General features: G+C 46.1%; 1 protein-coding gene across 1 annotated transcript; it reads right to left on the bottom strand.

Moving 5' to 3' along the window:
- Positions 1-12,452: 12,452 nt before the first annotated feature.
- Positions 12,453-14,571, bottom strand: LOC128832541 (pre-mRNA-splicing factor CWC22 homolog). Its single transcript, XM_054020021.1, has 2 exons — positions 14,282-14,571; positions 12,453-13,095 (listed from the first exon to the last, which is right to left on the bottom strand). Exons 1-2 carry the CDS (start codon positions 14,295-14,297, stop codon positions 12,539-12,541), a joined length of 573 nt encoding a protein of 190 aa, XP_053875996.1. The 5' UTR covers positions 14,298-14,571; the 3' UTR covers positions 12,453-12,538.
- Between the last annotated feature and the right edge of the window lie 228 nt (positions 14,572-14,799).

Here is a 14,799-nt window from a genome sequence, read left to right as displayed (position 1 = left end):
CCTTTTTCCTTAGAATGGTTAGACAAATTGCATAGCTCCCTACAATGAAATTCAGTCTTGGACAGTATACAATGTGCCCTGATAATAAAAAGCAATATTTACACAGAATGCATTTTGCCTGAAGATTAAATATAATGTGTAATGAAATATACTTAAGTACTTTATAATTTATCCTGAAAGCAAAATGTATTTGACCAAACGTCATACATCATTCCACAGAAGACTAGATGGCATATACAATCTATATTCCTAAACAAACAAACAAACAAATGAACAACCACCACCTGCATTAAGAGAAGCACAGTTAAACACTCAACAGTCAGAAAATGCTAAACTTAAGTTTGGATGTGCAAATATAACTGCACCCCTTTATGCATATGCATTATGGTGTAGACTTTAATTGCATGATCACAGACTATTTCTCAAATGCAATATTTAATTGACTTAATTTTATATATTTTATATTTTTTTCTACCACCTTAGATACACATGTAATATCTTCTGCTACTGTGTAGTAGTCTGCAAATCCAGAGAGAAATCAGTAAACTCATTTATATACACAGTAAACAAGGGAAGGGCTTTTGCAGACCTACTTTAATCATCATACACCTTGCAATATCCATAGTGAATGAGGCAGGGCTCATAAAGATTTTCCAATGGGATTTTAAAGAAAATCTGCAACTATTTGACTGTAGGCACCAGTGGAATGGCCTGTCCCATGCAAAGTGCACACTCAGGGATTGTTCACATTGAAGTCACTGACCAAACTCCCACGGTACAAAATCAAGCCCTGAATGAGGCAAATTAATGTGCCTCTATCCCACTACCATAGACACTCAGGGTGGGATCCATGAACGGACTAAGGCATTGCAACTTTTAAGTATGAGTCAAGAACCAGGAAAAACAGGCATTTGATCACCTAAGTCATGTACAGGGCCTGATCCAGTGAATGTGCTCAGAGGCTGCCTACTGAATCAGGTCCCCTTCAAAATCACAGAGTAGGAGGAGCCCAAGTTGTAACTTTTAGCCCAGTTTTTGGACCACTTTCTTGAAAGGTGAGAGACACCTGTTCAAATGCCTTCTCCCCCTCTAGCAGAGAGTGGAATTGAACCTGGGTTTCCCACATCTTTATGATTTCAAATGGGACCAAATCCAGTAGGCAACCTCTGAGCTCACCTACTGGATCAAGCCCCACACATGACGTACGCTGTTGAATGCCTGTCTTCCCCAGTTTTTGAATAGTTCTGGGGCTTAGGCAGGAGATAGGCATCTAGACACCTAGAATGAGGCAGCAGTGCACATGCTCAGAGGCAGAAACATAAGTTCTGGGGGAATGGTTACCCTGAAAACTTAGACACCAAGTGAGCCTAGCTGCCTACAGGGTTCAGCAGGAGTTTTTGTGGATCACAGTGGAGTCAAAATCAGGACTTAGGTGCATAAGCAGGGCCGGCTCTGGCTTTTTGGCCACCCCAAGCAAAAAAAAAAAAAAAAAACCTGCGGCCGGAGCCAGGGTGCAGGGGGACTCCCTGCACTGCAGATGTGCCCCGGCTAGCGAGGGGAAGGGAAGGGAGGGGGGGAGAGAGAGAAGGGGGGGTGGTCAGGGCTTCAGCAGGGTGCTGCCGGGGCCGCCTGCCGGGAAGGCTCCGTGCTGCTCCGGTCAGCTGGGAAGGAAGGATGCGGACTGCCCTGCTGGGCTTGCAGCCGGGCTTGCTGTCCGCTGCGCTGCCGCCCCCTACAGGGCGGCCAGAGCGGAACAACAACAAAACAAAGAAAAGAAAAGAAAAGAAAAGAAAAGAAAAAGCGGCCGTGCCGCCCTAGGATTGGGCTGAATGCCGCCTCCTACAAGCTGCCGCCCCAAGCACCAGCTTGCTCTGCTGGTGCCTGGAGCCAGTCCTGTGCATAAGTATGGGGTTTAGGTGCCTAAGTGTGAGTTTGTGGATCTTGGCCTCAGCTACTCCAGCGAGAGCACACCATGAAAGCTTGCATAGACAGATAGACATCCAAGGGAGTTTAGCCATTGAGTTAAATAGGAGCTGGATAGAGTGGGGCTCAATGGGCATTAAGGAGTTCATGAGACAGGGATCTTTGTGAGTGAAGCCCATATTTGGCCAATTAAGGCTTGTCACACATAATAACATATCTAATTGCTGTTCCAGTTCTTGCACTCTGTTGGGTACAGAAGCCTGGCTTGAATCCTTGCCAAGGAGTTATTATCTTATTTCCATCCAGAAAAGAATTCTTAAAGGCCTAAGGGCCCAGTCCTACTGCTGTTAATCATGTGAATAGTTCCACTTAGGTCAGTGTTACTGCTCACATAAGTAAGGGTAGCTGAAGCAGGGCCTACAGGTGTAATATAAAGAAACTAAGCTCTCTTATTAATAAAACATTAAAACTGTTCTCCAATTTGCAAGCAATCACTGAAAAGCAGAATCCTACAGCAGACATAAGCTAAGTATATGTTCATAGAAGGATAATATATATATATTTACATACACAGAGCAACCATTTGCAGTTTATGCGCAAAATTCAGCCTTGGTGTAAGCAGATGCAATTCCTATTGATGGCAATAGGATGATTTACACCAGGGCTGCTTTTGGCCCCATGTCTATTTAGTACAAGAATGCACAATAGTACCAGATGGGGCATTGATTTAGTACATGTTGAAAGCTTTTGTACGTGAATATTAAAAAAGACTGTTTCTACAATAGCAACTATTTGGGGCTGGAGAACAACAACATGTGCCAATCTGAGTTGCATAATGCTTTGCATATCTTGGGGTTCTCTACTCTGAATAGTTCCATACAGAACAGTTTCTTAATCTCTCCCATACAATTACTGTATAGCTCCTCTATCTAACACAAGGATGCAGCATGTTTCTCAAAAGATGTGCCCTATATTCACTCGTGAAAGCACAAGCCAGCCAGTGGGAGTGATTGAGGCAGATCTTAAAGAGCCCAGGGGCTCACACTATTTTAGTACAAGGGACTGGCACACACACACACACACACACACACCTCACATTTTTTGCACATTTAGTTTTCATTTGTTTTATTAGGCTACAAAACCATTTCAAAGACCTATAACTTTATATAAGGAAGTGAACAGGTTGTCTTTGGGCAGTAGGAGGCTTTTTCATTTATTAGTGGGTTCTTTTAAGGGCAATACTACAGTGATCCCATGAGCTCCGTTATAGCATTGATTTGATTTAGATTTTTTTTTTAATTAGGCTGAATTTTATTAAAATGCCAAATGTCAATGTGAAAACACTGCGTGTGTTGCCTTGTTTATAAAGTTTCTTTAGCTTGGAATGGAAAGCATAGTTTGTAAACCATTACATCATCCATTATTTACCCCAGGGCCTAGTTTAAGCATAAGCAATGTAAACAAAAGGTGCATTGCTTTGGGATCCTATTCAAGCCCTTCTTCTAGAAGCTATCTAATTTACCAGTCCACTCACACCTTCCAGCAAGGGTTAATTTGTTAGAGTGATCTCACCCTTCAAGGCTTGGACCTGAGGGAGAGAATTTGCCTGCCTAATCTCACATTCTGGCAGTGGGACAAGATGGGAGGTAACTTATCCGCCAGTTCCTTCCCTTTCATAGCTCAATTTGGAAGGCCAGCCTTTATTGGTCCAATTAGCAACAACTCTTGCATCCTTCCTAATGTACCATTAGGGTTTTTTCCCAGTAAAATGCTTATCGGACATAGCACAGCAATCAGAAACACACATTTAAAAGCACGATGAAATCTTCATATATACGATACTGTAGATATGCTTATTTAGTGGCTCCTCTCATTCTCTTTTCTACATGTATAAACAGTTACTATAGAAGGTCAGAATATTGGAAACTAGTATTAACCACTTTACAACAGAGTACAGGATACAGTACTGAATAAGTTGATGGAAAGTATATTGCAAACTTAACTTGCTAGGGTCCAATTTAAAACTCTTGGGCTCATTCCTTGTTTTGTAATTAGATTTTTTCATATAATATGTACCATATCAATAAATTTCCCCCTTAAAGTCATGCCTACGGTGCTTATTCATTGTGGATCTGCATTACTTCAAATAGACATCAAGGGGCAAATCATAGTCTCAGGACACAGCCCTGGTAAGTAGGCTGAGTGGTATGGACTGGGGGAAGGGCATATGGGGAATAGAAACTTCCCTTCCACCACAAGCTAAAAAATAGTAGCAGAGTTGATCCAGGGCCATTAACTCCAGCAGTCAGGGGCTTGGCAAGAGGATCTGCATAGTCCTGGATCCACTGGCCATTCCTTTGCCCCTGCCCAGGTCTATGGCAGTACAAAATCCCTATTCTTGGGTCCTGGGATTTTGCTTTCTAGAGCACAGTGTAAGTGTGCTGCTTCTGTTGCACCTAGTGCTCCGGTCAGCACAGAGGCTTTGTGTTCATGTAAAAATACTGTGCATGTTTACCTCAGGGTAACTAACACACACGAGCTATGCTGAGGTAAAAACACAATGAAGACCAGGCATTTCAGTTTTATTGTGAGGTAAATTCGCTAAGGTCATCCCCTGGAGGGGGTACAGGTTGTTTATCCCAAGATAAAAAAATGACACAATTTTTAGCAGTGAAGACAAGCCCAGAGAGGCAGGCAAGATGGATTTACCTCAGGGGCAAAATCATGCCTTTAAGTGGCTGATTCTGGGAAGCCTATACTCCCTTGTGAATCCTGGAGCTGCCTTCATTTCTATCTAGATGTTTATAAAATAAGCCTGAAAGCACGTTTAATTTGTGCCAGGGCTTGCCAGGGCTGAGCCCCGGCACCTCTAGGCTTGGCAATTCAGAGCCCCGGTATCTCTGGGCTTGCCGCATCAGTTATGAAAGCACATAATTGCTTGAGCCCCAGCCAGGGCCAGCTCCAGGGTTTTGGCCGCCCCAAGCAGCCAAACAAACAAACAAACAAAAAGCCGCGATTGCGATCGTGATCTGCGGTGGCAATTCAGCAGGAGGTCCTTCGCTCCGAGCAGGAGTGAGGGACCGTCCGCCGAATTGCCACTGAACAGCTGGATGTGCCGTCCCTCTCCGAAGTGGCCGCCACAAGCACCTGCTTGGTAAGCTGGTGCCTGGAGCCGGCCCTGGCCCCAGCATCTCTTTCATTACAAATTTAAGCCCTGCCTGAAAGGGATTTCTTCCAGCCTGTTGTGTGGTTGTTAGATTTGTTTTGCATTAGAAATTCAGGTTTTGTTTACCCTGTTTTTGGTTTGTCTATTTTTTTACTTGAAGACTTTATGGACTACAGAGAAAAATGGTAGGATTAAGGGCAGATGAAGCTGAAAATCCACATCTGAGACGTCCATTGAGTTTTCCTGCAAAACAAGGGAAGACCACACTTGACATTCCTGCTATTTATTAGTTTAAAAAATAAATAAATTAAGCAGGAAAATAACTAGTATAAAGAAGAAAAACAACCACACGAACCTACTTTTTTCCTGCTGAACATCATCTTTAAAGTAAACTCTAGAGTCATGCAAACGGATTCCAACTGAAATCCAGATCCAGAGTAAATCCGTGCAGCTCCATTCAGACAGTAGACTCCTCAGGATGAATATATGGGGGTGGTGGCGCTGAAATGGTTAAACCGAGAGTGCAGTACACATAAAAAATAACAGACCACATACCTGCGGCAAAATAACCTTTTCATTCTGACACAAATTGGCCCCTCTTGTTGGGAGCTGAAACACTTTAAGTGGGTGTAGGGAGATTCCTGCATAAACATCATCTGTTATAACAAAGGGCCTGTTTCTTCTCCTACTGAAAACAATGGCAATGTTCCACTGACTTCAATGGGAGCAGGATCGGGCCCAAGGTTTCCATGCTGCTTTCAAAATGGAAACCTCCTCCCTAACTAATCTGAATACAGGTCTCACAAATGTTTTGCTTTTGGGGATAGCGGAAACAACTTATTTTATGTGGACCAGGTCCCACATCTGATATGCCCAGCCACAGATAAAAATCACAAGTATGCTTCTCAGATATTAAATAATATTGTTTAAAGATAGAAATTGTGAGCTGCTAGTCTTCTAACTATAGTCAGATAGGCTAAATAATCCAGAGTGGTTTACAAGTGGGTGGAAAAGAAAGTGGAAACTTCTGTGAATTTTGGTAATAATTCAATTTAGTATCTTATTTTGATAGAGGGCTCCCTCTTCTGGATTTTGATTTAACTATATTTCCTGGAATCAAAGCTTGGCTGAATAGCCCTGCTATACATTTCAAACATAATTATTACTAGGCTTAGGATGACATTTTCAAACGCCTAAAAGTGTCTTAGAAGCTCAAGTCCTATTGACCATAGTCACTTAGGCTCTTTTGAAAATCCTAGCGTTAGTGTTTAAGCATCAGGTGCTGTGAAATCTGGCCTGTGAAATTTTAAATGTATTTCTTTAACAAGGTCACTACATTCTTGTATTTTATATTTCAAATTCACATATAACAGACACAGAAGTGTTTTTAGTTTGTCTCAGGTAGAACTGCTTGAATAGTAAAAACATTTATAAGAAGAGCCAGTCTATATAAAAACAAAACAAAAACAAGTGTGAGCTGCAGGACAGTAGAAACTCAGCATTCACGAACAAAAATGGCTCCTTCTCCACACTTTTAAGTAAAGATTTAATAGTACAGCAATGATATTTAATACTGATGCAGAGAGATCTCATATTACTGTAGGAGTGTAGCAAAATATAGGCTCAATCTTACTACCCTTTGAATTTAATAGCAAATCTCCTATTGTCTTCAGCTGGAGATGGAGCAGGCCTACAAAACATTTATCATTTATGAAATATTATCATACTTGATCTCAATGGGAGTCAGACTGAGTCTTTACTTACTAAACTGCAAAAATTCAGTGGTGCACAATGAATCTTCTGGTCATCAGCATGAATCAGTGAGGTCTTACCGTACCTTGTGGTTACTTTTCTTCTTATTTCACTTAACAAATCCCCTAACTGATAAGAAATATTTCCAAGGAGCACAATCTTTGGATGACTATGCCTTTCAGATCAGCAGTCCTAGGAGGGAAGTGTCCATAGAGTGGGAAGCTCCCCAAAACCCAACCTATTGTTCTTCAGCATTGATACAAATCAAAATAGTTTCATGCAGATACAGTCCTAAAATCCTGCCTTACCCTGCAAGAAATTTCCTGCCTCATTGAATTCCTGCAAAAGACAGACAGACACTTCCTGAAAAATAGGCAGAATTGTCAGGCCTGGGACTGTATATTCCAAAAATCAACATTTATTTAGGAGAATAACTTTTTCAAGCTGGAAGGAAGATTTTTTTTTAACATTGACAGGGCTATAATACCCCAATGCAAACATTGCTATGAGGCTGTGGCTATTGATTAGGTTCCTGGCCAAGTGGAAATTCATTATTCTAGGAAAAGATGGGAATGGCAAGAAATCTCTGGATTTAATTGAAAATAAAATAACAGTACTTCACATTACCTCTTGGCCTGAAAAGTAATCACAGCCCTTTCGGGGTTAAATCTTCAAGACTTAATACATTATTATACTCCATTACCTTTTAAAGTAGAGAAATAATCTAATTCTGTCATTAGTCTAACTTTTGCAGCTCTGGCTACTACATTGGAGGGTCTGACAACATTATAAAACCATTTATTTGGGAAATACATATCACCTTTTCAGCTAAAATTTAGCAAATGTCTGCCTATTATTTTTAGATTTATTATGGCAATACCTAGAGGCCTCAGCTGAGATCAAGGCCCCATTGTCCTAGGCACTGTGCAGAGACATGGTAAGAGACAGTCTCAGTCAAGAAGGGCTTAAAAATTTAAATAGATGACACAGATAAAGAGTAAGAGAAGAAATCAGTGAAGTGAGCTGCCAGATGTCATCCAGCAGGTCAGAAGGAGATCAAGGGATAGCATCCAGGTCTCCTGTGTCCAAGTCTAGTGGCCATACCCCGGACAACACTTTTTAAAACTGTGGCTACACTTTCAAAAGTGACGATGTAAAAATAGCATCATAGGGTTCCATATTTCAATCATTTCTATAGGAAATTTGCAGTTTACAAGTGAATACATTTTTTTTCCAACCACTGGCTCTAAAATACCACCCGGGGATCTATAAGCCATGCCCGGTTACAGCTTCCTCATGTGTCATCACCAATAATAAAAACATTGGAGGCCAATTTTTGCCCTGATTAACCCCTGTGAACTAGGCTTCATTGAAGTTGCATGGCTATGACAAAGGGCAGGATTTGGCTTTCATATTCTTTATTACTGGGGACAATACATGGGGAGAACCTGTACAATGTAATACATACTCTGGACTCATGTTTGCCAGGAAAGACAATGTCACAACCCCAGGTTTCCTACACTCCAGAATCAGATAACTGCTGCTCACCACCAAGCTTTGCATTGGATATGTTATGGCACCTCACCCCTCACTCTGCTCCCTAATTCCAAAAACGCTGTCCTCTGGAGCCAGGTGCTCGTTGATAAGCATGGTAGGTACTCTTCAAAGGCCACTACAGGAATACCAGTCACCACGGCTCCACTCCACACTTGGTTAATGAACTCTTACTTTATTGCAAGTAACCCCATGAATGAACTCAGTTACTGTTCTCCTTGAGGTGCCCTCTTTGCATAACCTCTCACATACAGAAAAGGGTTATTATAGATCCCAAACTTCCTTCTCAGGTGCTGCTGGGCTGTACATCCTCAGAATTTGGTCTCATTGCTATCTTCCCAGTAGCCCAGACTCCTATAGTCCCTGATGAACTAGTCTCTGGTGTCTTGAGAATACACTCCTAGCACCTTCAGCCAGGTCCTGGAAAAACCCACTTCTAGCCGGTAAGCCTCAAGTCTGCCTTCCACCAATCCTCATCCCATTGCTGGCATTTCAATGAATGTTCCATGGTGAATCCTGGCAACCAAATGGGCCTTTACAGAATCCTCTGATGTTAAATCACTTTGTCATATCCTGGGCACCTGGGTTTTAAAGGAGCTCACTTCAATTTGTGGTGTGAGTGTGAGGAGCTGGGAGCAAGAGGTGCAAGGAGCTGAGAGTGAGAGTGAGAGGGTGTGCTGCTGGAGGACTGAGGAGCACAAGCGTTATCAGACACCAGGAGGAAGGGGTCCTGTGGTGAGAATAAGGAAGGTGTTTGGAGGAGGCCATGGGGAAGTAGCCCAGGGAGTTGTAGCTGTCATGCAGCTGCTACAGGAGGCACTATAGATAGCTGCAGTCCACAGTCCACAGGACCTTGGGCTGGAACCCAGAGTAGAGGGTGGGCCTGGGCTTCCCCCCAAAACCTCCCAATTGACCTGGACTGTGGGTTCTTCCAGAGGGAAAGGTCTCTGGGCTGTTCCCCAACCCACATGGTGAATCTCCGAGACAAGAAAATCCGCCAATAAGCACAGGACCCACCAAGATAGAGGAGGAACTTTGTCACAGTACTCATAACATTATCACAGATATTACACAACAGAAGTTTCACTTCTGTCAAAGCAATAAACATCCGTTCGGAAAACATTGAATGGATTTCGGGCTGGTAAAAGGCTTGAGGGAGGGTTTCTCTTACAGGGCTCCCATGAACTGTGGAAGTAGGTGTGGAGAAACAGGACCTTATCTTTGCCAAGCCTGGGGAGAGTCAAAGGCTTGAAGGAAACCAGAGGAAGCTTGTGGGGGAACTAGGAGTAACTCTCAGAGACTGAGGTGGGGTGCAGTTGCTGGGCATGAAACTTTTGTGGCAGCTTGCTACAAGTTGGATTAGCCCTATTAGCTCATTTCCACTCCATTAGCCCCTTCCCCCTCATTCTTTCCTGTCACCCCCATTAGCTTCTGCTCTCTACCTCTGCTCCTGCTTCCTCCAGTAGCTTCTGTCCTCTCCTTTTCTCCATGTAACCCCTCCCCACTCCTCCTTTCCCCCATAGCTCCTGTCATTCCTTTTCCTCCATCAGTTCCTCTGGTCCATTCTGCTTCCCTCTCCTTCCCGCCCCCCTTAGTTCCTGGTTCCTCAGGAACCTCTCTCCAATTGCCCCTCCCCTCCCTGCTGTGATCAGGGCTGGCTCCAGGCACCAGCCTACCAAGCATGTGCTTGAGGCAGCATCTGGAAGGTGGTGGCGCTCAGGGTTGGGGTTTTTTTTTTGTTTTTGTTTTAAACATACTGGGGCTGTTGGGGCGCCCCGGCCGGTCGGGGAGAGCAGACCCTCCGCCCTCCCCCCGGCGCTCGGGGCGAGCGGTGCCCCGGCCGGGCTCTCCGCCCTCTCCGGCAGGGGGCAGCGGGAGGCTTTTTTGCCTGGGGTGGCAAAAAAAGCCAGAGCCGGCTCTGGCTGTGATGACCCCACCCACCTCACCTCCTTGTCTTCCTGGGCTCCATATAGCTGGGAACAGCAAGGGGAGTAGAGGGCAGCCACAGTGGAAGGCATGCTTAGCAGGCAGCGCTGTGTTCCCTAGAGGCCCCAGTTTGAACTGTAGCCTAAATCCTCCTACTTCAGAATGCATGATGGTCGACCTGGGCTGTGGGAATGCCTGAAGAGTTGCATGCTGAGAAGACATTTTCCCTTAGTACATTGTCATATGTGTATAGCTCAGAAATTAAACCCCCTCATTTTACTAAGGGTATGTCTACACTACGGGATTAATCCGAATTTATATAATTCGGATTTGAAAAACAGGTTGTATAAAGTCGAAATGTATGCGGCCACACTAAGCACATTAATTCAGTGGTGTGCGTCCAAGTACCGGGGCTAGCGTCGATTTCTGCACCGTTGCACTGTGGGTAGCTATCCCATAGCTATCCCATAGTTCCCGCAGTCTCCCGCACCCATTGGGATTGTGGGTTAAGATCCCAGTGCCTGATGGGACAAAAAACATTGTCGCAGGTGGTTCTGGGTACAGCCTCACCTCCTCCCTCCCTCCTCCCTCCCTGCATGAAAGCAACGGACGGCAGACAACCATTTTTGCGCCTTTTTTCCTGGGTGAGTGAACACTGCAGACTCCATACCACGGCAAGCATGGAGCCCGCTGAGCTCAAGACAGCAGTCATGAACATTGTAAACACCTCGCGCGTTCTCATGGAGTTTATGCTCAGCCAGGACCAGAAAAACGAGGCGAGGAGGCAGCGGCGGCGGCAACGCAGCGACAAGCATGATGAGGACATGGACATGGACATGGACACGGACACGGATACAGAATTCTGTGAAACCACGGGCCCCGGTGCTTTGGAGATCATGTTGTTAATGGGGCAGATTCTATCCATGGAACGCCAATTCTGGGCAAGGGAAACAAGCACAGACTGGTGGGACCGCATAGTGTTGCAGGTCTGGGACGATTCCCAGTGGCTGCGGAACTTTCGCATGCGTAAGGGCACTTTCATGGAACTTTGTGACTTGCTGTCCCCTGCCCTGAAACGCCAGAATACCAAGATGAGAGCAGCCCTCACAGTTGAGAAGCGCGTGGCGATAGCCCTGTGGAAGCTTGCAACGCCAGACAGCTACCGGTCAGTCGGGAATCAATTTGGAGTGGGCAAATCTACGGTGGGGGCTGCTGTGATGCAAGTAGCCAAAGCAATCACTCAGGTGCTGCTACGAAAGTTAGTGACTCTGGGAAATGTGCAGGCTATAGTGGATGGTTTTGCTGCAATGGGATTCCCTAACTGTGGTGGGGCGATAGACGGAACCCACATCCCTATCCTGGCACCGGAGCACCAAGCCACCGAGTACATAAACCGCAAGGGGTACTTTTCAATGGTGCTGCAAGCACTTGTGGATCACAAGGGACGTTTCACTAACATCAACGCGGGCTGGGCGGGAAGGGTTCATGACGCTCGCGTTTTCAGGAACACTACTCTGTTTAAAGGGCTGCAGCAAGGGACTTACTTTCCGGACCAGAAAATAACCGTTGGGGATGTTGAAATGCCAATAGTTATTCTTGGGGACCCCGCCTACCCCTTAATGCCATGGCTCATGAAGCCGTACACAGGCAGCCTGGACAGGAGTCAGGAGCTGTTTAACTACAGGCTAAGCAAGTGCAGAATGGTGGTAGAATGTGCATTTGGCCGTTTAAAAGGTCGCTGGCGATCATTATTGACTCGCTCTGACCTCAGCCAAAGAAATCTCCCCATTGTTATTTCTGCTTGTTGTGTGCTCCACAATCTCTGTGAAAGTAAGGGGGAGACCTTTATGGCGGGGTGGGAGGCTGAGGCAAATCGCCTGGCTGCTGATTACGCGCAGCCAGATACCAGGGCGATTAGAAGAGCACACCAGGAAGCGCTGTGCATCAGAGAAGCTTTAAAAACCAGTTTCATGACTGGCCAGGCTACAGTGTGAAATATCTGTTTGTTTCTCCTTCATGAAAACCCGCCCCCTTTATTGACTCATTTTCTGTAAGGAACCCACCCTCCCGCTTCCCCCAGCTTTCTTTCAAACCAAATAAAGTCACTATCATTTAAAAATCATTTATTCTTTATTAATAGATTAGAAAAAGAGGGAGGGAACCCGGGTGGTATTTGGGAGGAGGATTGCTGGGAAGGAAAAAGCCACAAAGAAAAGGTTAAAAAAATGACAGCCTTTTGCTTGGGCTGTCTACTGGGGTGGAATGGGAAGGTGTACGGAGCCTCCCCCCCCGTGTTCTTACACGTCTGGGTGAGGAGGATACGGAACATGGGGAGGGGGGAGGGTGGAACAGGGGCTGAAGCGGCAGTCTGTTTTCCAGCAGCCGTTCCTGAAGCTCCACCAGACGCCGGAGCATGTCTGTTTGCTCACGCAGCAGCCCCAGCGTTGCATCCTGCCTCCTCTGGTCTTCCTGCCGCCACCTCTCATCTCGAGCGTCTCTCCTCTCCTCACGTTGGTCCCTCCTCTCCTCACGTTGGTCCCTCCTGTCCTCACGTTGGTCCCTCATGTCCTCACGTTGGTCCCTCCTGTCCTCACGTTCACTGGCTTCTTTCCTATACTTTGAAACTGTTTCCTTCCACTCATTCAGATGAGCTCTGTCACTGCGGCTGGATTCCATAATTTCAGAAAACATCTCGTCTCGCGTTCTCTTCTTACGACGCCTTATTTGTGATAACCTTCGGGATGGAGGAGGGAGGCTTGAGGAATTTGCAGCTGCTGTAGGGAGGGGAAAAAAGAGAGAATTGTTTAAAAAGATACATTTTGCAGAACAATGCTTATACTCTTTCACGGTGACCAACACTATTCACATTACATAGCATATGTGATTTCTGTGCAAGGTCGCATTTTGCCTCTTAATGCTGAGTGCCTGTGGCTTTGCTGCTAGAGATCACAGGTCTGGGCAACAGAATTCGGCTTGCATGCGGCCATGGTAAGCCATTGTCTTACAGCTTCTGCGCCCTCCTTTCCCACATACCAAGCATAGCCTGTAGAGTGCTGCGGTTTTTCTGTTAACATTCAGCAGCAGCAGCAGAAAACAAACTAACCACCCCCTCTCTCGCCATGAATTCTCTGGGATGATCGCTGTACCCCTCCCCCCCACCGCGTGGCTGGTATCAGGGAAGATCCCTGCAGGCACCAAACTAACCACCCCCCCCCGCCGCCGCCCCCCTCCCGCCATGAATTCTCTGGGATGATCGCTGTACCCCTCCCCCCCACCGCGTGGCTGGTATCAGGGAAGATCCCTGCAGGCACCAAACTAACCACCCCCCCCCGCCGCCGCCCCCCTCCAGCCATGAATTCTCTGGGATGATCACGGTACCCCCCCCCCCACCGCGTGGCTGGTAACAGGGAAGATCCCTGCTAGCCAAACGCGAAAAACTCAGGGCCAATTTCCCATCTGCGCTTGGCTAACTGCAGGGAAGGATTTATTTTCCGCCACAGGCAAACAGCCCAGTAGAAACGGCCACCTCTGTCCCCTTAATTAAGTTCCCGTATTTCAACCAGGTTACCAGGAGTGATATCACTCTCCTGAGGATTACACAACAAGATAAAGAACGGATGTTGCTTGAATGCCAGCAAACACCGGGACCATACGCTGCCAGGCTTTGTCAGGCAATGATACCAGATTACTTGCTGCAAGAATGGCGTGGTCAGGTGTCCTACCATGGAGGAGGGAATAAGGATGCACTGCCCAGAAACCTTCTGGCAAGGCTTTCGGAGTACCTCCAGGAGAGCTTCATGGAGATGTCCCTGGAGGATTTCCGCTCCATCCCCAGACACGTTAACAGACTTTTCCAGTAGCTGAACTGACCGCGAATGCATCCCAAGTCCTCAGGGCAAAGTAATCATTAAAAACCGTTTGCTTTTACAACAAGTTTTATATTTTAAAAGGTAAACTCACCTGAGGTCCCTTCCATGGGGTCAGAGTCTTGGGTACTGGCTTGGGAGGCTTGGGAGGGTACTTCAGTCAGGGTGAGAAAAAGATCCTGGCTGTTGGGGAGAACGGAGTGCTGTGTGCTCTCTGCAAGCTCATCCTCATCCTCCTCCTCCTCCTCTCCCCCATCGGCAGAATCCTCAGGCGTCGCTGAAGAGACTATCCCCGACCCAGAATCCACGATCACAGGTGGGGTAGTGGTGGCAGCCCCCCCTAGAATTGCATGCAGCTCGGCGTAGAAGCGGCATGTCCGCGGCTCTGACCCGGAGCGACCGTTTCCCTCCTTTGTTTTTTGATACGCTTGTCTGAGCTCCTTGACTTTCACGCGGCACTGCTCAGAGTCCCTATTGTGGCCTCTCTCCATCATGCCCTTGGAGATTTTTTCAAAAGTTTTTGCATTTCGTCTTTTAGAACGAAGTTCTGCAAGCACTGAATCCTCTCCCCATACAGCGATCAGATCCAGTACCTCCCTCACGGTCCATGCT

Source organism: Malaclemys terrapin, chromosome 2, assembly GCF_027887155.1.
Source record: "Malaclemys terrapin pileata isolate rMalTer1 chromosome 2, rMalTer1.hap1, whole genome shotgun sequence".
NCBI lineage: Eukaryota > Metazoa > Chordata > Testudines > Emydidae > Malaclemys > Malaclemys terrapin.
The sequence above is the reverse complement of the archived record's forward strand: the minus strand, read 5'-3'. Positions and strand labels throughout refer to the sequence as shown.